Source organism: Protomyctophum bolini (assembly GCF_963924005.1).
Source record: "Protomyctophum bolini genome assembly, chromosome: 4".
Taxonomy (NCBI): Eukaryota; Metazoa; Chordata; class Actinopteri; order Myctophiformes; family Myctophidae; genus Protomyctophum; species Protomyctophum bolini.
The window spans coordinates 17643178-17667898 of record NC_137865.1 but is presented as its reverse complement, the minus strand read 5'-3'; the positions used below and the strand labels follow the sequence as shown (position 1 = coordinate 17667898).

The 24721-nt window shown below is 43.4% G+C and overlaps 1 protein-coding gene across 1 annotated transcript in view; it reads right to left on the bottom strand.

Annotated features, from left to right (window-relative positions):
* Positions 1–1767: 1767 nt before the first annotated feature.
* Positions 1768–24721, bottom strand: part of nell2a (neural EGFL like 2a) — a 167530-nt gene continuing 144576 nt past the window's right edge. The window contains exons 19-20 of the mRNA XM_080760945.1: positions 6906–7130; positions 1768–3971 (exon numbers count right to left, since the gene is read on the bottom strand). Coding sequence (XP_080617071.1) covers positions 3930–3971; positions 6906–7130 — 267 coding nt within the window. The 3' untranslated portion in view covers positions 1768–3929. The remainder of the gene's footprint in view (positions 3972–6905; positions 7131–24721) is intronic.

Genomic DNA, 24721 nt, shown 5'->3' with positions numbered 1-24721 from the left:
TTCAGAATCAGAATCATGTTTTTGAACTATTAATCACTACTTATGCTGTATTTTATACTTATTGTTAAGATATTGTAAAAAGTACATATAGTAGTAGTATATAGCATCAAGAAAGTAAAGTACAAGTACCTTAAAATTGTACTTAAGTACTATAGTACTTTGGAATGATGTGTGGAATGATGGTAAGCTGAGGTGGGAACGTTTATCTTGAGAGATGTTATTGTTAGATGCAGAAAAAGCTCTGCTGAGAGGGTGAGTCGGAATACAAATGCACTCCATTACGTTGTGTGTTTGTTAATGTAAGCGGCTGAGGGCTATATAAGTGCTGAGGGGGAGTCAGTCGGTTACAACGGAGTCTGGTCCGCGGGGAAATAAATCCAACGGCCCTGGCTTAACTTATTTCTGCCTGCATAGTAATCTGATAGACTCTGATAATTAAATTATAGGGCCTCTAATGCTCGTACTAGGATACAAGTATTACCATCTACCCCTGGAGGCACATGGTGCGTTTACTCTTTACTTCCCCCAGAAACAATATTTAATTATTATTTAAAAAGAAACTTAAAATAGTGAAAATAGCCCATCTACAAGCTCACAATGAGTTGCATCATGCTATTTCACTACTTTTGTATGATATGATAAAAAATATATATATTAAAAAAAAGAAAATGTGAGTTTTCTGCCTGACAGCAACGATATATTGAACACGTCTTCTAGACTGTATGATATGATTAGCCCAACCCTACTTGGAGGGGAGTCACAGTGGCCCGCCATTATATATCGTCTCTGTCGGCTGGAAACCTCGTAGTCCAAAGCTATACTTTACAAAGTTACTTTCCAGGATTCAAATAAAGAAAACAGCAAAAAGTGGAGTTCGACATGCTCAAAACGTGTCGCTTCGTGCCGCATTTGAGCTAGAAGATGTGCTACTTTTGATGCTTTCGTGTGACGCTGTAGTAGGGATAGAATATGGAGATAAGAGGTTTCTGCCCGACAGCAACGATATGCAAATGTAGACCATTCAACAGATGTGGTGCCTGATTTCAAGTCCACGTGGGGACAGTTCCCTATCAGCACCATCCCAGTTAACAAGCTTAGAACAGGACCTCTAGGGGAGGTCCTAAAGACCCCCATGTTAGTGAGTGCCAATGACCCATGTGAAAGACACATGCAGGGTTGGGTCCTAAAGCCCCTAAAGTTAGTGAGTGGCAATAACACACACAGGGGGGCGATGGAGGGGACCTTGCCTCTGCTTTTGATATGCCTCTGTGGTCATTCATTTATATCAGCAGTGGGCATTATGTTTTATCCCTGCTTCTGGTCATTTGAATTAAAGTGGCACTGTTGCCACGACAACGGGTAACAGCAGCATGATGTCATGGCAGTGCCATGACTATAAATAGAGCCTAGGTAGAAGTTTAAGGGCAGATAGAGATAGTGATTCATAGCAAATAATCACAAATAGCAAGCTCAAAACGTGTCGCATCACGGTGTATTGTGAGCTTGTACATCGGCTACTCTTCAATATCAAGAGAAGAGTATAGTCAAGTGGCTATAGGAATGTGTACTTCAGATGTTACACTTCTTTGGCAAAAAATAACACATTTTCAACTAAACTAGTTGGGCCAATTAGGTTTGACAGTGTGATTGACAGTGTGACCTTGATCTCTAGAACAACCAAAAGGTTCTTCAAGCATTCATTGCCAGGAACAAAACAAGAGCCGTTTAATGTAAATGGAAATACTTTATTTCACAGTTACACAATAACAAGCTTGGAAATAAATTAGAAACAACAGAATCTTGAACAAAACCGTTACAGAGCACCACATTAATATAAACAACTCTCATAAATGTGGCAATGGAAGCTTTTAAACACTAATTGCCTTACTCTATCTAGGCTATCATGATTAAGAGATTCAAAGTTTATTTTATTTCATTTTTTTTTAGAAATCAGCAAAAATCTTTTGGACATTGAGCACAGTCATGCCAGTAATAGTGAATATCTTACAGCTTCATGTTGCAGATGGTTCGGAGCGGGGCGAGTGGTGCTGTTTCCTCAACGTTTTCACTGGTTCATCAAGCTCAACAGTGAGGAGTAGCAGGGCTTTGTGGGAACTGGAGTCCATCATCTGTTTGGTTTATTATGTTTGTATTTGGTATAAAGACGACTTGAGAACGCAGACTCTGATCAGACACAATTTGCAAATACCACAGAAAACAGTGGTTCTCAACCTCAAGTACCCCCAGTTTGGCATGCAGATTAGGCCATGGAACCCATAAGGGTCCATTTAATTCCATTTGTACACTCTCAAAGTTACAGAACCGGTCCATTTTGGTTCCTAAACTTCCTATCTTTCTATAATTTCCCTGGACCGCACATTGAGAACCTTAGAACATTTATTTTAAACTGCCAACTTCAGTTTTTGGACAGGCTTTCCAAACTGGTTCCGACAGTCAGGAAAATAATGGGGCTGCAGAAGAGTCCGGGAAAAAGCTATCAGAAGTTCATGTATCGCGCCTTAGTATTAACCCATTTAGACACCCAGAATGGGTGGGAACCCATTCTAGCCATTATGGGCAGCGACTGACGCACCTAGTAATGCATTTTCAATGAGAGGCATGCGTTTATGTTGGACGTGCGGAGAAGTTGAGGGGCGACAACGCCAAGCGTATTTACATGGGTCCCGGTAAATTGTCGTGCGCGTGCTCGTTTCGTGCACACGCTCGTGACTGACTAGACCTGGATTGTGTTGAGCTTTGTGTTGCCCCTCATTAACCACCCTGGGCAAGACCTACGCTGTAGAGGCATTTGTTTGGGCGGAAGTTGCGGGATTTTAGCGGAAGTATCGCCCAAGGAAATGACGTTGATGCTTTACAAATCAGTTTACATTCTCCCGCGAATGAAACAAGTGTTGTGATTGGTCGGGAAAATATCGTATGCGGGGGAAATACATCTGACGGATGTTCCGGACGATACATCCGCCGATAGCTTCGCTGCCTTACGTTGTGACCAGGCTTTTCTTTCCGCAGATACAGTAGGTAAGCCTGGGACCGAGGCTACTCATGAACAGACCTGGAGCAGACCTGAAAGGACCTTTAGGTTGGGGTGAGGCTGATTCCCACACAGGGCAGTAGACCAGGTGCACACGGTCACAAGTCCGTGTTGTTTGGTACCTCTCAGCGATGAACATCATGACACTCTGAACTGTCCCTGATGTGGAGAGCATCACACATCTGGTACTCTGAGCCATCCATTCCCACCGGCGGGGCAGCGCGCGAGGAGGCTGTGAGTGCAGAAAGCAAGTCATTGCAAAGCATGACACCAAATAATTGGTAAAACACTAAGTACAAAGTAAACCGTTGATCAAAGCCAGAACACAATCGATCCGTTTGATCATTAAAAATAAGCATGCTCTGAACGTGCACGGTCTGGCTGCCCGTGTTGAGGTGGTCAGATGGGTGGCCCGCCAAACTCTGTTTTCAAGTGTGCTCTGATCCAGAAAAGGTTGAGAACCGCTGGGCTTTAAAGTTTCGAACAAATGCAGAAATAAGGATTTGCAAATCGTTGCTGTCGGGCAAAAATCTTGTATCTCCGTGCTTCAAAATGTTATGTTTTTTTTGTTGTTTTCATAAATCAAAAGACGCTACAAGAGTGTAGCAGTAAATAGTAAAAATAGCATGTCTACAAGCTCACAACGTGTCGTTGTGAGATTATACATCAGGCTATTTTCCCCATTTTTGAAATGCCATAAAAAAGGAAGATTTTGATTGGACAAACAAGGTTTCCACCCGACCTCGTGTTTGACTCAGGCCTGTGAGGAGGAGAGTGAAGAGACATTATGGTGTGTGTTCATTTTCTATTCTTCTCTTTTTTTCTTCTTTTCTTTACATGGAGGATGCTGTACAGGGTCGCTTCAGGTCTGCCACCACTAAAGGCACATGGGGTCCACCGAGCAACAGGTGTGTCCGTTCTGAAGGAAACAAAGCAAGAGGGGAAGTTGAAATAAAATGTGTCGTTTATTGACAACTTTATTGATCCTGTCGTTGAGTAAGCGCTTTGGGTATTCAGAAAAGCGCTAAATAAACTTGAGATATTATAATTAATGACGGCCCTGAACGTCAGACCAAATCTAACATTTAACTGCCACATTGAAAACGAGTTTTCAGTGATTACGTTAGATTGTGCTCTTCACCAACCAGTGTTGTTTTTGTCGACTAAAACTAAGACGAAAAATGTTCTTTTCACTGACGAAAACTAAATGAAAACTAAGCTATGATGACTAAAACTAAGACGAAATATACTGACTATTTCATTTTGCATGCTGAAAATAGCAGATCTACAAGCTTGTAGATCGGCTATTTTCAGCAAGTGTAAAATCTGTCATTACAACGACATCAAGGCCACCAAAATGCAATTTAGTCAACTAAATCAACTGTAGATTTAGTCGACTAAAATGTGACTACATCTAAAGGAAAACTATTCAAGAGACTATATGACTAAAACTAAAATAGAAATTTGCTGCCAAAAACAACACTGTCACCAATATATGAGTGGTTCTAGGTTGCTAGGAGACCCATTCAACCGGAAATGAACCGGCAGTGAAAACTCTCCATCCGCCTCAATGTAAACAGATTTACAAAAATGCATTTATCTCTGGATCTTTTCCCAGATTGCGCTTTTTGGTCAAAACAAGCTTTCAGTTTTTGTCTAGTTTTAGTCAACTAAATATCATAAGATGTTAGTCGACTAAATCTAGTCTACAGTCGACAAAACAATATTGTGGCAGGACTTGGTGGCATCGTAATGGCTGATTTTACACTCGGTTGCATGCTAAAAACCATTCAATGTGCAAGCTTGCGCCGTGAGCTTGTAGATCTGCTATTTTCAGAGTGCAACACCCGAGTGCAACCAAACATACATACTAGTTCTACTGGTTTTCTTCTACACTAGTCTCTCCCTAACATTTTAGTCTAGTTTTAATTTGTTGACCAAATGAACACTGAGACATACAAAAACAGAAAATGCCCTCCTCCCCCAAACACACCCTGACAAAAACAACAATCCAAGAAGTAGAAAAAAAAGAGCACAGTAAAAAAAACACACAAAAATGGCATCAACAGCTGTACCTCAACGAGTTACGTACATAAGAAATGGCTTCCAACATAACATTTATCACTCGTACCTCGTAGACTAAATAAATAAATAAAACGTTGAAAAAGGAAAAACGAAAGTCTAAATGTCATGCAGACCTTGACCCTGAGACAACCACCACCTCCCAGGGCCTCTCATAGTATACTGTAACATTTCACACAGCTGCATACCGATTGCAGTTTGACATTTAGAATTGTGGAGGGCACCAGCAGATGCAAGGCAATGATGATAGTCTACTGAGAATACAGTACGTTGAAACCTTGTACGTGTACAGTATATTTCAACTGTTATCGGTTTGTTGTAAATTAGCGGTCTCGCAAAAGCAGCGTAAATAGACGGTCTTGTAGATCGTGTAGATATTTTGGAAAACATTTTGAAAGAGAAAGCAGTTAAGTGTGTCTTGGTTTCTTGGTGGTTTTCTAAATAGTGAACCCACGAAAAGTATAAACAAGATCTTGTGACTAAATAATAACTACAGTAGCCGGTGTTATAACCACTTTGTTCCTGACGTACTTTTTTGTTTCTATTTCTATTTGAGGATTGTTTAAGTTTACAGTGAAATCCTCGTTACTTCATTTATATTTCAGGATGGTTCAAACAGTCAAACAGTACAGTAGTGAGACCGGATTTTAGTGGTTGTTTTTAACTGAAGCAGATTCATAATTCAGAGAGACTAGTCTGTGCAAACACTATGTTTGTGCATGCATGCGTATGGAGGGAAAACGTGTGTGTGTGTGTGTGTGTGTGTGTGTGTGTGTGTGTGTGTGTGTGTAGGTGTGCAGGCCACATTCATTCCTTTTCATTCCATTCCGCTTCATTGCTCTCCTCTCCCCTCATTAGTTATTCATATTTTTTATTTGATTGGTTCGGGCAATATCACGCAATGCCATGTGGTCGGCATATCAGAACTTGCTCACTCACTGGCAGTCAGGATGTGAAGCTCAATTCTCAGCCTAGTCCAAGTCTTGAAAATATCTCTAGCCAGGGAGAAGATTTATGTAAAACAAAAAAATCTAAATGACAATTTCTATGTTTTTGAAACATCTGATGTACTTAAGCTCAGAGTAAATTTGCTCGCATGAGCCCATTTTTTAAGTATTAGAAGAATGTATTAGAACAAAAACAACAAATACTGCTTCTCGAGCAATATTAATTTATCTTTTTCTTTTCAGGTGTAAAATAAATGTGAGTTTGAAGTAACAATGGGGGTTTGTATAGGAGAGGGGGAGCAGCTAAAATCAATAACAAATATCTAAATACTGAATCAAGCATGCTAAAAACTGTCTGGGGTGTTCACATAAGCCTGGGTAGACGATGAAATGAGTCACTCATGACCCACATCTTTTTTTAAAGTGAAATATCCCGTTGCTCATCAGTTATTGTTTGCAAATGTGGGTTTGGATATATATTCGGCTAATCACCCAGGCCTAACGTGAGCTCCACATCCAGCCCTAACAGGAGCTCCCTGTCCCTGGGTGTTGGGTGGTGCATGCTGGCTGGGTTACCTTGCACTGACAGAGGGTGCACTCTGTCCATGGGTGTTGGATGCTGGCTGGGTTACCTTGCACTGACAGAGGGTGCACTCTGTCCATGGGTGTTGGGTGGTGCATGCTGGCTGGGTTACCTTGCACTGACAGAGGGTGCACTCTGTCCATGGGTGTTGGGTGGTGCATGCTGGTTGGGTGGTTACCTTGCACTGACAGAGGGTGCACTCTGTCCATGGGTGTTGGGTGGTGCATGCTGGCTGGGTTACCTTGCACTGACAGAGGGTGCACTCTGTGCCGTGTTTGACCCAGGAGGCTCCGCTGAAGCGTGGGATGCCGTGCTCGTCGGCGCAGGTCTTGGTGATGTCGTTGCGGATGGTGTCGGCCTGGCAGGGGTCGCTCACACAGCGGGGGCAGCACTCGCCCTCCGGGACCACTGTGAACTCACAGTCCACGGGCGGACAGGACAGAGGCCAGCAGTCCACCTGCCCCTGCTGTGGTACGGAGGGAGGGAGGGCGACAGAGAGGGAGAGTTTGAGATGGACACTGACGAAGCTGAATTATAGTACATTGCTTAGCATTGATCGGTTTGTTTTGCTAAAACTTGAGAGCTGAGAACAAGGCCTAAGTAAGTTGCTATTTGCTTTTTGGAAATTTGGAAGCAGTACAGGTCACAGCTGCAGGAGTAAGAGATAGCCTTCGTTTTACGACACAAGCTTGCTTTAGACCAATTATTATTTGTGAGTCAGTCAGTCTATCTATCTGTGTGCTTTACTGGTGTATGATGTACGATGTATGTTGTGTGAGTGTGAATGTTACCGCGCTGTAATCTTTCTATCATCATTTGCATCTGAGTCCAGGAACTATCTGATATTTTGAGAGTTTCAATTCCGCTAGAATATTTGACTGTGACCCCAATCTATGTACACTGTGTTCATTTAACTTTAAAGGCAGAGTAGTGACATGCCTTGGGAAATGGTAATACATTTTCACCTGCACTGAGGCAGGCGCTTATTTGGCGCTTATTTGGCAGAGCAGTTGAGCTGCGGTGAAATTGTGCTCGTTTCATGCACGCGCCCGCAGGCAGATAGAGCTGGATTGTGGTCAGCTTTTTCTTTTTTTAAACAGGCCTTAATAGTGTGCAAACAGAACCAAATGCTGCACACACTCAGAGTTACAAAGCCGTTAAGGGCACGTTTGGTCCCACAGACCTGATGTTGAATATAGTACTTGAATTTTAAGAGACAATAGGACATTCACACCTAATCAGTGGGATTGGACCCATCTGTGAGTGCTTATAGAATTTGATTTCTTTGAACTTCAACTTGATGCCAACATTGTTCCACCTCCCCTTTTCCCTTATAGGAACCGTATAGGAAGTTGAGAACCAGTGAGTTAGACAGATGGACGGACGGACGGACGGACGGACGGACGGACGGACAGACAGACAGACAGACAGACAGACAGACAGACAGACAGACCATATTCAAACAATATGACTTCTTTGGAAAAGCAATCCGTTTGGTTTTTTACAGTATGCAAATATACACAGCATACATTTGCATGCGAGATGGGCTGCCTGTCTGATCACGACTTCATGGTGGGGGGGGGGGGAAGTTATCAGGGTATCTGGGAGACGTACAACTTCCTGCACAGTCAGCAGAACACAGCAACAAAAGCTTTTTTTGGTAAATGATCCTGCTGCTTTTTTTAATTCACTTGTTGTGGTCTCTCCTCTCTCATTGTTGTTCCCATATTATTCTCTGCACAGCACACGCCTGCAGCAGACGAAGCCATATTGGATTTCAATTGGCCAGAGAAAACAGGTCATATATTTGGGGTTTCGACTTTATAGATCCTCTGGCTCAGCTATGCGTGTGCCCTGCAAGCCCTGACCCACTTCTGCTTTACACTTTCATCCACTGCAGTGTTGCTTTCCTCCACTAAAAACCAAGGCGAAGAATGTTCGTCGACTACCTTTTTTCACTGATGAAAACTACATGGAAGCTAAATGAAAACTAAGCTAAAAACTAAAACTAAGACTAAATATGTTGACAATTTCGTCAACAGATAAAAACTAGAGTAAAATGTTAGGAAGGGACTAGTCTAGTGGACAGGAGATCCAGTATAAGTAAAAGACAAGTCATTTTACACTTGGTTGCATGCTGAAAATAGCAGATTGGCTATTTTCAGCAAGTGTAAAATCAGCCGGCATCAAGGCCCGCCAAAACACATTTTAGTCGACAAAATCACCTGTAGATGTAGTCGACTAAAACTAGACTAACACTAATACATTCCAGGTGACTAAAATGTGACAAAAACCAAGTGAAAACTATTCAAGAGACTATGACTAAAACTAAAATAGAAATTTGCTGTCAACTTTGCTGCCAAAAACAACAATGATCCTTGGCAAATAAAAGGTCTAGCTTGTAGCTTATCCTATACACATACTATGTACTGTATCTACCGTTCTGTCTAATTTGTGCCCTTTCTGCATGCCCTGGTTGGGTTGTTTTTTAATGTGTTGAATTCTGAACTAGTATTTATATTAAAGCTTTTTAACTCATTTATTTAATTTTAATATATTGTTTTACTATTGGGCTACTGGGGACAGAACGGAACTGTACCGTTGGCGGAGCATTATGGAAGCAGCTAGGAGGCTCGATCCAACGACAATACGTCCATCCCACGGGGAGTTCTGTTTTATTGTTTTCCTCTGAAGGCCAGGCGAAGGGCTGCGTAGCCCCGGCATACACGCAGAACAATTTAGCACAATCTGAGCACCGCAGCCAACCAAGTTCGATACACATACTATTATGTATATAAAGAAGAAAAAGAGGTTGTGCATCAACAATGGGTTTTCTCTCAGTGGAGTGCTAGACCTACAATTAAATATAATATCAAAAATAGGAATAAAAGAAAAGAATCCCTAACATCCACATTTTTAAATCAATAGAGAACAAAGCACTCACATTTCCACATGCTGCCTCACTAATAGCCAGCGCAACACCCCTTCCTTTGTCCGCCTTCTCCTACCAAACCACACCGTTTGCACACATCTCACCATGCACAACACCAACAGCTTGCCTGTCCAGACATCACGCACTACTTTGCATCCATGCAACTGTCATATTTACAGTACAATATCCATTTATATGAAAGAACACATTCTTGCCACCAGCCTACGTCAAAATCGTCACCACTTTGCCGAGTTACGCCAACTCTGTTCACTTCATGGGGCCAGTCCAATGGCGCATTGTAGTCTACGGCCTTCACAGTGACACAATGTGTTACATGAACCACGCGACCGGGATGATTTCTAACCCCTCAATGTCCAACCACGCTGCCTCTGCTCCACACCAGCTCATCCTACCTCAGCCCCCTCCCCCTCTGGCTGCTGTGCCGGACAGGCGAACACTCGGCTCCGTCCTATGAGCTAATTTAGAACTTCCTGTCTGAGAGCTAGCTAATTTAAGACATCCGGTTGCCTTCAGAATAAGATAAGGTTATTTAATTCGTTAATTAAATAATTATTACATTACATTATTAGTATTATTATTACATTACAGTTATTGTAAAGACACACATTATGTTTCTGTGTAAAAATAAGTAATTAAATAACATAAAAAAGTTATCTAAATGGATAAATGCTATTCACTGGAGTGCATGGACTTTATAAAGTGGAAACTGGACAAAAGACGGCTCCGCGAGGCAACTATCTGGACATACCCACGTGTTCAGGGAGATGTCCTGTACCACACCCCAGTCTCCGCTAAGCGGGAGAGGTGTAAAATTCACAGCAGCAGAGCTTCTACTGTGGTCAATGCAAAAAAATGTACCGTTTCCGGACCCAGAATGGACACTGGACAAAAGACGGCTCCGCGAGGCAACTATCTGGACATACCCACGTGTTCAGGGAGATGTCCTGTACCACACCCCAGTCTCCGCTAAGCGGGAGAGGTGTAAAATTCACAGCTGGAGCCCTTCTACTGGGATCAATGCAAAAAAAATACCGTTTCCGGACCCAGAATGGACACTGGACAAAAGACGGCTCCGCGAGGCAACTATCTGGACATACCCACGTGTTCAGGGAGATGTCCTGTACCACACCCCAGTCTCCGCTAAGCGGGAGAGGTGTAAAATTCACAGCAGCAGAGCTTCTACTGTGGTCAATGCAAAAGAATGTACCGTTTCCGGACCCAGAATGGACACTGGACAAAAGACGGCTCCGCGAGGCAACTATCTGGACATACCCACGTGTTCAGGGAGATGTCCTGTACCACACCCCAGTCTCCGCTAAGCGGGAGAGGTGTAAAATTCACAGCAGCAGAGCTTCTACTGTGGTCAATGCAAAAAAATGTACCGTTTCCGGACCCAGAATGGACACTGGACAAAAGACGGCTCCGCGAGGCAACTATCTGGACATACCCACGTGTTCAGGGAGATGTCCTGTACCACACCCCAGTCTCCGCTAAGCGGGAGAGGTGTAAAATTCACAGCTGGAGCCCTTCTACTGGGGTCAATGCAAAAAAAATACCGTTTCCGGACCCAGAATGGACACTGGACAAAAGACGGCTCCGCGAGGCAACTATCTGGACATACCCACGCGTCCGGGGAGATGTCCTCTACCACCCCACAGTCTCCGCTAAGCGGGAGAGGTGTAAAATTCACAGCAGCAGAGCTTCTACTGGAGTCAATGCAAAAAAATTACCGTTTCCGGACCCAGAATGGACACTGGACAAAAGACGGCTCCGCGAGGCAACTATCTGGACATACCCACGCGTCCGGGGAGATGTCCTCTACCACACCCCACTCTCCGCTAAGCGGGAGAGGTGTAAAATTCACAGCTGGAGCCCTTCTACTGGGGTCAATGCAAAAACATTACCGTTTCCGGACCCAGAATGGACACTGGACAAAAGACGGCTCCGCGAGGCAACTATCTGGACATACCCACGTGTTCAGGGAGATGTCCTGTACCACACCCCAGTCTCCGCTAAGCGGGAGAGGTGTAAAATTCACAGCAGCAGAGCTTCTACTGTGGTCAATGCAAAAGAATGTACCGTTTCCGGACCCAGAATGGACACTGGACAAAAGACGGCTCCGCGAGGCAACTATCTGGACATACCCACGTGTTCAGGGAGATGTCCTGTACCACACCCCAGTCTCCGCTAAGCGGGAGAGGTGTAAAATTCACAGCAGCAGAGCTTCTACTGTGGTCAATGCAAAAAAATGTACCGTTTCCGGACCCAGAATGGACACTGGACAAAAGACGGCTCCGCGAGGCAACTATCTGGACATACCCACGTGTTCAGGGAGATGTCCTGTACCACACCCCAGTCTCCGCTAAGCGGGAGAGGTGTAAAATTCACAGCAGCAGAGCTTCTACTGTGGTCAATGCAAAAGAATGTACCGTTTCCGGACCCAGAATGGACACTGGACAAAAGACGGCTCCGCGAGGCAACTATCTGGACATACCCACGTGTTCAGGGAGATGTCCTGTACCACACCCCAGTCTCCGCTAAGCGGGAGAGGTGTAAAATTCACAGCTGGAGCCCTTCTACTGGGGTCAATGCAAAAACATTACCGTTTCCGGACCCAGAATGGACACTGGACAAAAGACGGCTCCGCGAGGCAACTATCTGGACATACCCACGTGTTCAGGGAGATGTCCTGTACCACACCCCAGTCTCCGCTAAGCGGGAGAGGTGTAAAATTCACAGCAGCAGAGCTTCTACTGTGGTCAATGCAAAAAAATGTACCGTTTCCGGACCCAGAATGGACACTGGACAAAAGACGGCTCCGCGAGGCAACTATCTGGACATACCCACGCGTCCGGGGAGATGTCCTCTACCACACCCCACTCTCCGCTAAGCGGGAGAGGTGTAAAATTCACAGCAGCAGAGCTTCTACTGGGGTCAATGCAAAAAACATTACCGTTTCCGGACCCAGAATGGACACTGGACAAAAGACGGCTCCGCGAGGCAACTATCTGGACATACCCACGCGTCCGGGGAGATGTCCTCTACCACACCCCACTCTCCGCTAAGCGGGAGAGGTGTAAAATTCACAGCTGGAGCCCTTCTACTGGGGTCAATGCAAAAACATTACCGTTTCCGGACCCAGAATGGACACTGGACAAAAGACGGCTCCGCGAGGCAACTATCTGGACATACCCACGTGTTCAGGGAGATGTCCTGTACCACACCCCAGTCTCCGCTAAGCGGGAGAGGTGTAAAATTCACAGCAGCAGAGCTTCTACTGTGGTCAATGCAAAAGAATGTACCGTTTCCGGACCCAGAATGGACACTGGACAAAAGACGGCTCCGCGAGGCAACTATCTGGACATACCCACGTGTTCAGGGAGATGTCCTGTACCACACCCCAGTCTCCGCTAAGCGGGAGAGGTGTAAAATTCACAGCTGGAGCCCTTCTACTGGGGTCAATGCAAAAACATTACCGTTTCCGGACCCAGAATGGACACTGGACAAAAGACGGCTCCGCGAGGCAACTATCTGGACATACCCACGTGTTCAGGGAGATGTCCTGTACCACACCCCAGTCTCCGCTAAGCGGGAGAGGTGTAAAATTCACAGCAGCAGAGCTTCTACTGTGGTCAATGCAAAAAAATGTACCGTTTCCGGACCCAGAATGGACACTGGACAAAAGACGGCTCCGCGAGGCAACTATCTGGACATACCCACGCGTCCGGGGAGATGTCCTCTACCACACCCCACTCTCCGCTAAGCGGGAGAGGTGTAAAATTCACAGCAGCAGAGCTTCTACTGGGGTCAATGCAAAAAACATTACCGTTTCCGGACCCAGAATGGACACTGGACAAAAGACGGCTCCGCGAGGCAACTATCTGGACATACCCACGCGTTCGGGGAGATGTCCTCTACCACCCCACAGTCTCCGCTAAGCGGGAGAGGTGTAAAATTCACAGCTGGAGCCCTTCTTATATTGGTAACAGCCTACACATAGAGGATGTGGATGGAATTAGTGAATGTCCAGTTATTGGCGATGCCTTGACCACAGATACGAAACAGAGTAATGATGAAGCTGACAAGATTGCTTTAGAGATTCTACAAATTAACACATCTGCTACACCCATGAAAATGCGTGTGAACAGAAGGTGTGCCAAACATCCACTAGATGCTAATGAATGGGTCATGCCAAGTAAAAGGGCTGTCTATTGCATTTGCCAAGCGCCAAATGACCGAAATAAAGCTATGATTGCATGTGACCTCTGTGGAGCCTGGTTTCATATGGACTGTCTGGGAGTTTCACCTAGTCGAGACTTTGACAAACTCAATTATGCGTGTTTATCCACTACTTGCAATCATGAGCCATTGACACAGGGGATTTTATATACTGAAAAGAATAGCAGTGTTCATGTGCAGCCTATAAAGCCTGAAAAGAATAGCAGTGTTCATGTGCAGGAAGACAGCACTAGTGTAGATGAATCACATTTAAATCAAACCAACAGTGTTCATGTGCAGCCTATAAAGCCTGAAAAGAATAGCAGTGTTCATGTGCAGGAAGACAGCACTAGTGCAGATGAATCACATTTAAATCAAACCAGCAGTGTTCATGTGCCTATAAAGCCAGTTGTTGTGCACCACGCATTTCATGAGAGCACTGTACATAATCATTCTGTACAGACTCTGAGTCTAGATGCTGTAGAAATAGATCACTCGTATAGCACTGTACAGAATCAGTCTGTACAGACTCTGAGTCTAGATGCTGTAGAAATAGATCACTCGTATAGCACTGTACAGACTCTGAGTCTAGATGCTGTAGAAATAGATCACTCGTATAGCACTGTACATCAGTCTGTACAGACTCTGAGTCTAGATGATGGTACTGTTCAGAGTGTCATGGGACTATCTAGTGCTACATTAGGACCCTTAAAACACAGTGCCATTGAACCTACTACCTTTACTTTGAAGTCTTCAGAATGGGACACTGTAAACTCCTTAAGAGTCAAAGGAAATAAATATTTTAAGATGTATGAATGGCAAGAGCTGTTTGCCAGCAAAGTCAAGGAATCGAATCCATACTGTATAATCCGTTTTGTTAATCACTACTTGCCACAGGGGGGATCATTAAGACTAAACTAACAGAGAAAAGGATTTTGTATTATGAAATTATAGTAAGTTCATTTAATTCATCAACTCCTGTTGCATTCATGATCTCTGAAGAACATACTCAATCGGCTATAGAGGAACTACTCACACAATTGAGATGCAAAGAGAAGGAGATATTTGGTACAAACACAACACCGATTCAGATTAATAGTGACAGGTCCATAGTGCTTTTAAAAGCCAGTATGCGTATCTTCAATCAAGATAGCATGAGTATGTACTTGTTACGCTGCTGGAGAATAGTGGTAGGAAAGGCAGATAACAAAGATTTAGATTTCTGTACCATAAGGGCATGTAAAAGTCATTTGATGAAACAGGCAAGTCACATTTGCAAACAACAATACATACACAGAGATAAGAGGTATAATTTGGTACATCTTCAGCACTTTAGTTAATGCCAAAACACTACAACAAACAAGTACAATAGTACAAGCTGCTTGTATTGTACTTGGTAGTAAAAGGAACTCTAGCGTGGTGCAAGCCAGTATTGACACCATCATGTCTGAGACACAGAAACTAGCGCCACAGAAAGAAAATGTTGATACAAAGCATGATCGACAAGACAAGATAAATTGAAACCATTGACACCTACTTCGATGGTTCAGTTGTCATCTATGCCGGGGAATTTAGCAGCTCTCATTCAAGCGTTTTTTCAAAATCCAGGTCACACATTTGATTGCAAAACAATCTGTGGTGTCACTCAACAACTAGTGAATAGCATCCCAGACTTGGCCTTAGGAATGCACAATGACCCATTAGATTTTATACACAAACTAGTAGATTGGTTGAGTATGTGTGGTGTCCACACAGTTGTTCAAGCAAAACATACAGACATCTGTACATTCTGTGCCTGGACAATTCTTCTATTACTAATATTTTTGCATTACCGCTGCCAGGAAACGGTAATTTTTTTGCATTGACCGGAAACGGTATTTTTTTTGCATTGACCCCAGTAGAAGCTCTGCTGCTGTGAATTTTACACCTCTCCCGCTTAGCGGAGACTGGGGTGTGGTACAGGACATCTCCCTGAACACGTGGGTATGTCCAGATAGTTGCCTCGCGGAGCCGTCTTTTGTCCAGTGTCCATTCTGGGTCCGGAAACGGTACATTTTTTTGCATTGACCACAGTAGAAGCTCTGCTGCTGTGAATTTTACACCTCTCCCGCTTAGCGGAGACTGGGGTGTGGTACAGGACATCTCCCTGAACACGTGGGTATGTCCAGATAGTTGCCTCGCGGAGCCGTCTTTTGTCCAGTGTCCATTCTGGGTCCGGAAACGGTACATTTTTTTGCATTGACCACAGTAGAAGCTCTGCTGCTGTGAATTTTACACCTCTCCCGCTTAGCGGAGACTGGGGTGTGGTACAGGACATCTCCCTGAACACGTGGGTATGTCCAGATAGTTGCCTCGCGGAGCCGTCTTTTGTCCAGTGTCCATTCTGGGTCCGGAAACGGTACATTTCTTTGCATTGATCACAGTAGAAGCTCTGCTGCTGTGAATTTTACACCTCTCCCGCTTAGCGGAGACTGGGGTGTGGTACAGGACATCTCCCTGAACACGTGGGTATGTCCAGATAGTTGCCTCGCGGAGCCGTCTTTTGTCCAGTGTCCATTCTGGGTCCGGAAACGGATTTTTTTTTGCATTGACCCCAGTAGAAGGGCTCCAGCTGTGAATTTTACACCTCTCCCGCTTAGCGGAGACTGGGGTGTGGTACAGGACATCTCCCTGAACACGTGGGTATGTCCAGATAGTTGCCTCGCGGAGCCGTCTTTTGTCCAGTGTCCATTCTGGGTCCGGAAACGGTAATTTTTTTGCATTGACCCCAGTAGAAGGGCTCCAGCTGTGAATTTTACACCTCTCCCGCTTAGCAGAGACTGGGGTGTGGTACAGGACATCTCCCTGAACACGTGGGTATGTCCAGATAGTTGCCTCGCGGAGCCGTCTTTTGTCCAGTGTCCAGTCTGGGTCCGGAAACGGTATTTGTTTTGCATTGACCCCAGTAGAAGCTCTGCTGCCGTGAATTTTACACCTCTCCCGCTTAGCGGAGAGTGGGGTGTGGTAGAGGACATCTCCCCGGACGCGTGGGTATGTCCAGATAGTTGCCTCGCGGAGCCGTCTTTTGTCCAGTGTCCATTCTGGGTCCGGAAACGGTATTTTTTTTGCATTGACTCCAGTAGAAGCTCTGCTGCTGTGAATTTTACACCTCTCCCGCTTAGCGGAGACTGTGGGGTGGTAGAGGACATCTCCCCGGACGCGTGGGTATGTCCAGATAGTTGCCTCGCGGAGCCGTCTTTTGTCCAGTGTCCATTCTGGGTCCGGAAACGGTATTTTTTTTGCATTGACCCCAGTAGAAGGGCTCCAGCTGTGAATTTTACACCTCTCCCGCTTAGCGGAGACTGTGGGGTGGTAGAGGACATCTCCCCGGACGCGTGGGTATGTCCAGATAGTTGCCTCGCGGAGCCGTCTTTTGTCCAGTGTCCATTCTGGGTCCGGAAACGGTAATCTTTTTTGCATTGACCACAGTAGAAGCTCTGCTGCTGTGAATTTTACACCTCTCCCGCTTAGCGGAGAGTGGGGTGTGGTAGAGGACATCTCCCCGGACGCGTGGGTATGTCCAGATAGTTGCCTCGCGGAGCCGTCTTTTGTCCAGTGTCCACTTTATGAAGTCCATGCACTCCAGTGAATAGCATTTATCCATTTAGATAACTTTATTATTATTATTATTATTATTATTTAATTACTTGTTTTTACACAGAAACATAATGTGTGTCTTATAGCATCATTTAAATGCTTAATTTGTAGTTTTAATGTGCAAATTAATTTTTTTTTCAATACTCTAGAGGTACTCTTATTTTGAAGAGATCGTCTACCGGAAGCCTTAAATTAGCTCACTAGATTAGCTCACTAGACAGTGCCGTAAACTCCACCTCAGACAGTAACAGTACGCATCGACAAACAAACACCACGTCGTGTTGACTAGACTACACTAATAAGGACCCATGACGGCCACCACCAGCAACAACACGCCGGCAACAACCCGAAAAAGACATCTCTCGCCTATCGCACGGCAAACGCCACACAACTACGCTTGGTGAACGCAGCTAAAGTAGCTGCCGTACAACATGGACCTCGCATCAGTGCCACAGGTTCAGTGGCAGTAGACTGTGGAGGATTTTTGTATCGCATCGCGGGCCGGGGGGACTTCAATTGAAGTGCGCGAGTGAGTGAGTGAGTGAGCGAGTGAGTGAGTGAGTGTGTGTGTGTGCGTGTGTGTGTGTGCGCGTGCACACGCACACACATATTATGTGCACACATAATAATAACTAATACCCCATCCGTTACTACATACACTCCCGCAATTTCCTCCATATTGTGCTGCAACGTAACTCTAGGATGAGCCACCCCGCAAAATTATTTTTTATTGGCACACGCCAATAAACCAATGCGTACGCATTGTAGCAAGAGCCTTCATCAGATATACATGTGTATCGTCTCGGTCGGTTGAAAACCTCATATGCCCAAAACTGTTGCATTTCAGGATTCAAATAAAACAATATCGGCAGATGGAGAAGCTTCATGCCGCGTTCCGAGCTTGTAGATACGCTACTTTTGATGCTTTTGTGTGATGCTGTAGATTGTAGAATGATCAAGTACACTGAAAGAAAAAAAACGTTGGTTTAACATGAATGAAATATGGACATTGGTTCCACATGAATGGTTTGCTTTGGCAGCACTAGCTCCAATTGTCTAGGTTAAACACATCTATATGAACTTACCCTAATGCAATTGAACAGTGTTACTTATACATGTTTCAATCACGTTGGGTCAACATGATTTACTTAAGGTCATTCAATGTATTAGTACATGTTTCAATCAAGTTGGGGCAACATGATTCAGTTAACTTCATTCAATTTACTATTAAATGTTTCAAATACATTATGGCAACATGATTCAGTCATATTCATTATTCTAGCTACATGATGTGATCATATTAGTCCAACACAATTTGATCCATGCAAAAAAAAAGTTTATTTGTATTAATGCAGGGAACAGTACGTGCATTTATGCATTACAATGCATTACATAACAACATTAGTTATGTTAACAACATTAACAACATTAATTTTAACAAAATTTTAATTAAAATTAATTTAATTAAAATTTTAACAACATTTTAATTAAAATTAAAATTAATTTAACTCGGGTTCAGCGCATAAATGAGCCCCAACAACATGGCCGTTGCAAAGGCCACATTATCCAGGTCTTGTACCACCGTGACTCCCTCAAGGACAATTCTGACATTGTCCTCACTGGTGTTTTTGATGACGATGATCCCCATTGTCGTCTTCTCCAAGGCAGCATCACTGATTGTCTCCTCCACATCCTAAGTTTTCACAAAAAGGCATTATTAGTTATAATCAATAATGAGCTGCAACTGTGAATTCCATCTGTGGTTAATGAGATGCAATCTGCTTTGAGTCTGTATAACTTTTTAACTTTTTTTATTATAAATATTTGAAGCTTTTTAAGAAAACCTAGGTCAGGATTTAGAAGGCATTTTTGTAATCAGTCTTATGTCTAAATGGGTTAAGTCACAACTATGTATAGCATCACATTTGACTTGGCAGCAGTTAACAACACTGCCGCTTGAGTGTTGGCAAAAAGCATCAGTGGTTCTTCAAAGATGTACACAGTGCATGTATACACTGTACAGTCACTTACTATGAATTCCTGCACAAGGTCTCCAGGATCCTCGTTGAGGTAGATGCAGAGTCCTTTTATTATGCAGTCCCTTCCTTCGTCCGTGTCATCCTGAAAGATAAGGGACAGAACAGACTCTTAAAACTCAAATACATAAGCGGTGCTTGCAGGTTAACATGTTTTTGTAAAAGAAAAAAAAGGCCTACAAGCTCACAATGCATCACATAGTGCCATGAGCTTGTAGATAGTTTATTTTGTTTGTGTGACACTTTTATATGATGAAGCAGAGTTTAAATGTAATAAAAATCAGACCAGTCTGAAGAGAGTGGTGCAACAGCACCCCCTATTGGTACTCTAAACATAGTCCCACCAAACGTAGTCCCACCAGGACAAAGCTGTTCCTTCACTTAAAAATAAAAGTTTAAATATGGAGACACAAGGTTTCTGCCTGAGCAGCAATATAGTTCCATTACAGTAAAGTAAGTACACATGGATGTGACACATAAAAATTAAACTGAAAAAGGAGGAGGAAGTCTGCACACCGTTTTAAAAGCTTATACCTGACGAAGGCCACAGAAGGTGATAATTAAAGTTGTTAAGGAGCTTTTAAAACAGTGTTCAGACTTCCTTCTTTTTCTGTGTACATATACACAGTAGCACACCCATGGTTGCATACATTCTTGCACCTATAAACACACTCAGTACACCTATCAACCTTGGTATAATGTATTTTGAAAATGTCAAGAAACATGTTCCAGGGAAGCAGTTGCCATAAGCAAAGATTTGAGCTAGAAATCTAAAATCTAAATCATTTTAATCATATGTTATACTTTAGCTATTGGAAAATAGCCGATCTACAAGCTCATAGCGCGGCACCGAGTGCCACGCTAAGAGCTTTTAGATCTACAATTGTTTCTTTCAGAGTGAACGTTTTTAGCTCAAATCCTTGCTTCTCGGCAGTCCCTGGAACAACATATTTTCAGATGGGGGTCGACGGCCAAATAAATATAATTCTGGGGCTCCGCGACATTAAAAAGTTTGAGAACTACTGTCTAAATGGATTAAGATAACTTACTGTGTCCATGTTCGTCATCTCTTTCAGTGTTTTCCCTTTCTGCCCAGTTGCGCTTTCAAACAGCTTCAGCAGGTTTTCAGAGTACATGTCCAGCTGTGACAGGAACCTTGACTGCAGAGGCATGTGTGTGATCCGTTTAAACTCTGCATCAATCTGAAAACACACAAGCACACAGCGCTTTATGAGACAATTTTCATTAATATGGCATTCATAAGTAAGTCACATACTGTGTACACTGTCATAGCACTTAGTTCCTACTAACCTCAGTCACATTAAAGAGAGCTGGCCATCTTGTTGTGAACTCGCTGATCATGGGATCTACTAGATAGTTCTACATGACAAACCTTACACGTCCACATTCACAGCAACAGTCACTGAAAATGAAGAGAACGTTGAAATTAGAAATCAATAAATGTCGTCGATTTCGGCCAAAAAACCTTGCATTTAATTTTAATAAATTAATGCCATACTTCATCACAACATTGTCATGATGAAGTAGGGGAACTCAGTGTCATGCATCAAGTTGTGAGCTGTAGATTGGTGGTTATAGGAATGTACAGCAACAAACAAAATGTTTCACCTATAACGTGACCATATTGAGTAGTGTGTATTTTATGAATAAATAACCAATGAAAGTACTAACAATAACAACGATATTAATCAGATTGTAGAAAATTCCCAATAGCTTCATTTATTTGCCTTATTTTGTACAGGCCTATTTTGGGCAACCTCACTTTAGTTCAGGATGCCTGAACTAAAGTTGGAAACTGGGTCCTATAGAATGACTAGAGGTTGCCCAAAATAGGCCTGGACAAAATAAGGCAAATAAATGAAGCTATGGGGAATTTTCTACACAGATCATTTGATAGTTAAGATTGGGGAGGCAGTACTCACCACAAGGAAATGAGCCTTGATGTGATACAAAGATCTTTTGGACACAACTCGAGCCACTACAGGTTGTTTGTCTGAAACAAAGACAACAGTAATCATGCAACTGTCGGTCTGTACTTAGGAACCTATTCAGTCATTTTGTTCATTTAAGAGAGTATTACCAGTGAAACAAGACAGCTTCGGACCAGGGAGGTGCTGAACACAGGTCTTTCAGGAGGTTGTAGGTATCAGGAGGTACAGTCACTGAAAATGAAGAGAACATTGAAATTAGAAATCAATAAATGTTGTCGATTTTGGCCAAAAAACCTTGTATCTAATTTTAATAAATGAATGCCTCATCTTATAATTCATCATGACATTCTCATGATAAAGTAGGGGAACTCAGTGTCATACATCAAGTTGTGAGCTGATCATTTAGCAAACTGTAAGGCTAATCAAAGCAACCATCTTATTCAGTAAACTAGTGTCGATGGCATGACACCATTCTAACAATACTGACTAAACCAGACTATAGACTGTAGAGTAGCAGAGTGAAGAAAACCATTGCAATGACAAAATATATACTCTTACATCAAGCAGCAGTAGAATAATACAAAGGGTGTTGTTGAACTTTACATATATGCACAGAGACAGCAGAGTGTGTTTTGAGACAATAGAATGTTAATTTCTCCCAACACCTGAAGAGAGCCTCAAAGAGTAAAGAACAATGGCTGATACTTGGCAAGTTGGCTAAGGTTCACACCAGCCCCTTTTGGGTAGACAGGCAGTCTTCACTCATGAACCCTCACATTAGCACATAATATATGAAAAGCACAAGTGCAATGTGCATTTTTTTTATTGCTTGGTGTTCCAGTTATATTCTATGACACAGTTTAGTATGAATTTGCACTAGTTTAAGCAGAGAAAAAAATCGCGGAAAATTCGTCTATTTTATAATGTTATTTTTAGTGAATTTCTCTGGAACGGAAGGTCCAATCTGCTCAGTATAAAGTTTGTTTGATGCAGGACTTTGAGGACAATATCCACGTCAGGTTGAACATGGTCAAATAACAAGCTAATCCCGTAAATCATTTGAGAAAGCATGGTAGCCTGCGTTAGCATAAAACACAACAGTTTAAGCAGAGAGAAAAATCGCGGAAATTCGTCAATTTTATAATGTTCTTTTTAATGAATTTCTCTGGAACGGAAGGTCCAATCTGCTCAGTATAAAGTTTGTTTGATGCAGGACTTTGAGGACAATATCCACGTCAGGTTGAACATGGTCAAATAACAAGCTAATCCCGTAAATCATTTGAGAAAGCATGGTAGCATGAACGCTAGCCTGCGCTAGCATCATAAGAACACAACACCAGTCTAGGAAGATGGCATGATAACTAACCTGTGCTAGCATTGTTAACATAACACCACCAGGGAAATCCGGCTTATAATAATTATAATTAAGACTCATTATAGCCTTACCTTATGCTTTTAGGCTCCAGCATGTCTACTTGTCCACTGTCCAGCTCCCAAGCAGAAGAAAGAGGGGGAAGGAAAACAGGATACCTGGGTACTTCCTGCTAATTCGCGCCATACGTTTGACTTCCGATTCAATTGAAATATATTAGGTCAATGTGATTGAATCACTTTCAGGGTTAGGGCCGGTTAGGGCTTATGACTCACTTTAACTCAACACATTCTAATCACGTTATGTGGTCAAACATAAATTGTTGATGTTGAACATATATAATCTGTTCATTTAATCTCAACAAAGGGAGTTTTCATTTTTCTCAGTGTACGGCGAAAAAACACAAACTTTTAGAATTATGGAGATAAGAGGTTTCTGCCCGACAGCAACGATAATAAACTTCTGCAAGTAAAGTATACCGTATATCAGTATAAATCAGGCAGTATAAATCAGGCTGTACGTCACGCACCCTCTCATACTCACACTTGTACACTCACATGCGCCACGCACACTTGTACACACTCGCGTGCGCCACGCACACACACTCCCTCATTTACTCTATGCTCTTTTATACTCCGTGTCACACGTGCACAAAAACAAGGAGACTGGAGCTTGATGCATGCCTCCCTCCCATCTGGGGGATATGTAATATCACTGAAAATCATCTGGCTCAGCGTTTTCTCTGATGTTGTAATAAATTAGAAGGAGGCCCTCGTCGGCCCTTGCCGCCGCGCAGCGTGTAAACATTTCAAAGAAGGAAACACCTTGATTGGCACTCTTTGCCCGTGCAGCCGGAGGGAAGGGGATTCGACGCGGCCGTATACTACGTCGTGTCTGTTTCATGTAGATTTTTGCAAATGAGATTTGCAAATGAGAATGTGAATTTCAAAAACAATCAGTCACTCTCTCAGCCACAGTCCACAGTCCACACGGGAGGGAGAATATGGAGCTAGAATGCGATCCACCCTCATGGAAATCAAGTCTGTGATATTCCAGAAAGCTCCAAAACGTGAATGCAAAATGTCGTTTTTGCATTCAATTTTCACGGTCTCCGAATGCACTGAAATCCATTTATTTCCTGATTTGCATAGAAGGAATAAGGCTAAGGGAAGGTATCTAGTGTAGGCCATATATACAGTATCACTGCATGCTACTGTATGCCCACATTAAAAACCAGTGACATTTACACAAAGTTTGCCTGGTAATCAGCTTGGAGCATAGCCAATTTCATACATTTATGCAAGCTGCGTACTGCAGGTTAAACCATGTTCCTTATACTTTATAATAGCGGGACATGAATTAAAATCAGACGACCAAGCCTAAGAGCATTGTTCTTTGTTCTCTGGCAATTCGATTAAAAAGATATCAAAAACACTGGCGCCCAGCGGCTGCAAATTCTGCAGGAAAAAAGGCCTTATTGTTGGTGGATCACACACATAGCTGAGAGAGGGACCCGGGCCGCAACCAAAGATAAACTTGACTCTTGGGTGAGTGCTTTGCCCGTCCCTCCTGCCACTGTATATTTTAAGGCTCTCTGCTGGGAGCGTGCGCCGCTGTGGCTCTGCAAAGTGTAACGGCATTCAAGGTTCATTTCACGTTCCTGTCACGCTACTGAAGCCTGTGCACCGTATCTTGCAGCACTATATTCCCCTCCAACCGCCTGCCGCTTACACAGCGGGCCGGGAGGAGTAGGACGGAGGCTCTATGCGTCCTCCCAGTGGAGGTTCCTCACTGACATGTGAGTTAGTAGACAACACAGACAGTGTGCATCTATCTTCTGTATGTGTATGTGGACACTATGGCTGAGACTCACAACGTCTTAAAATCAGG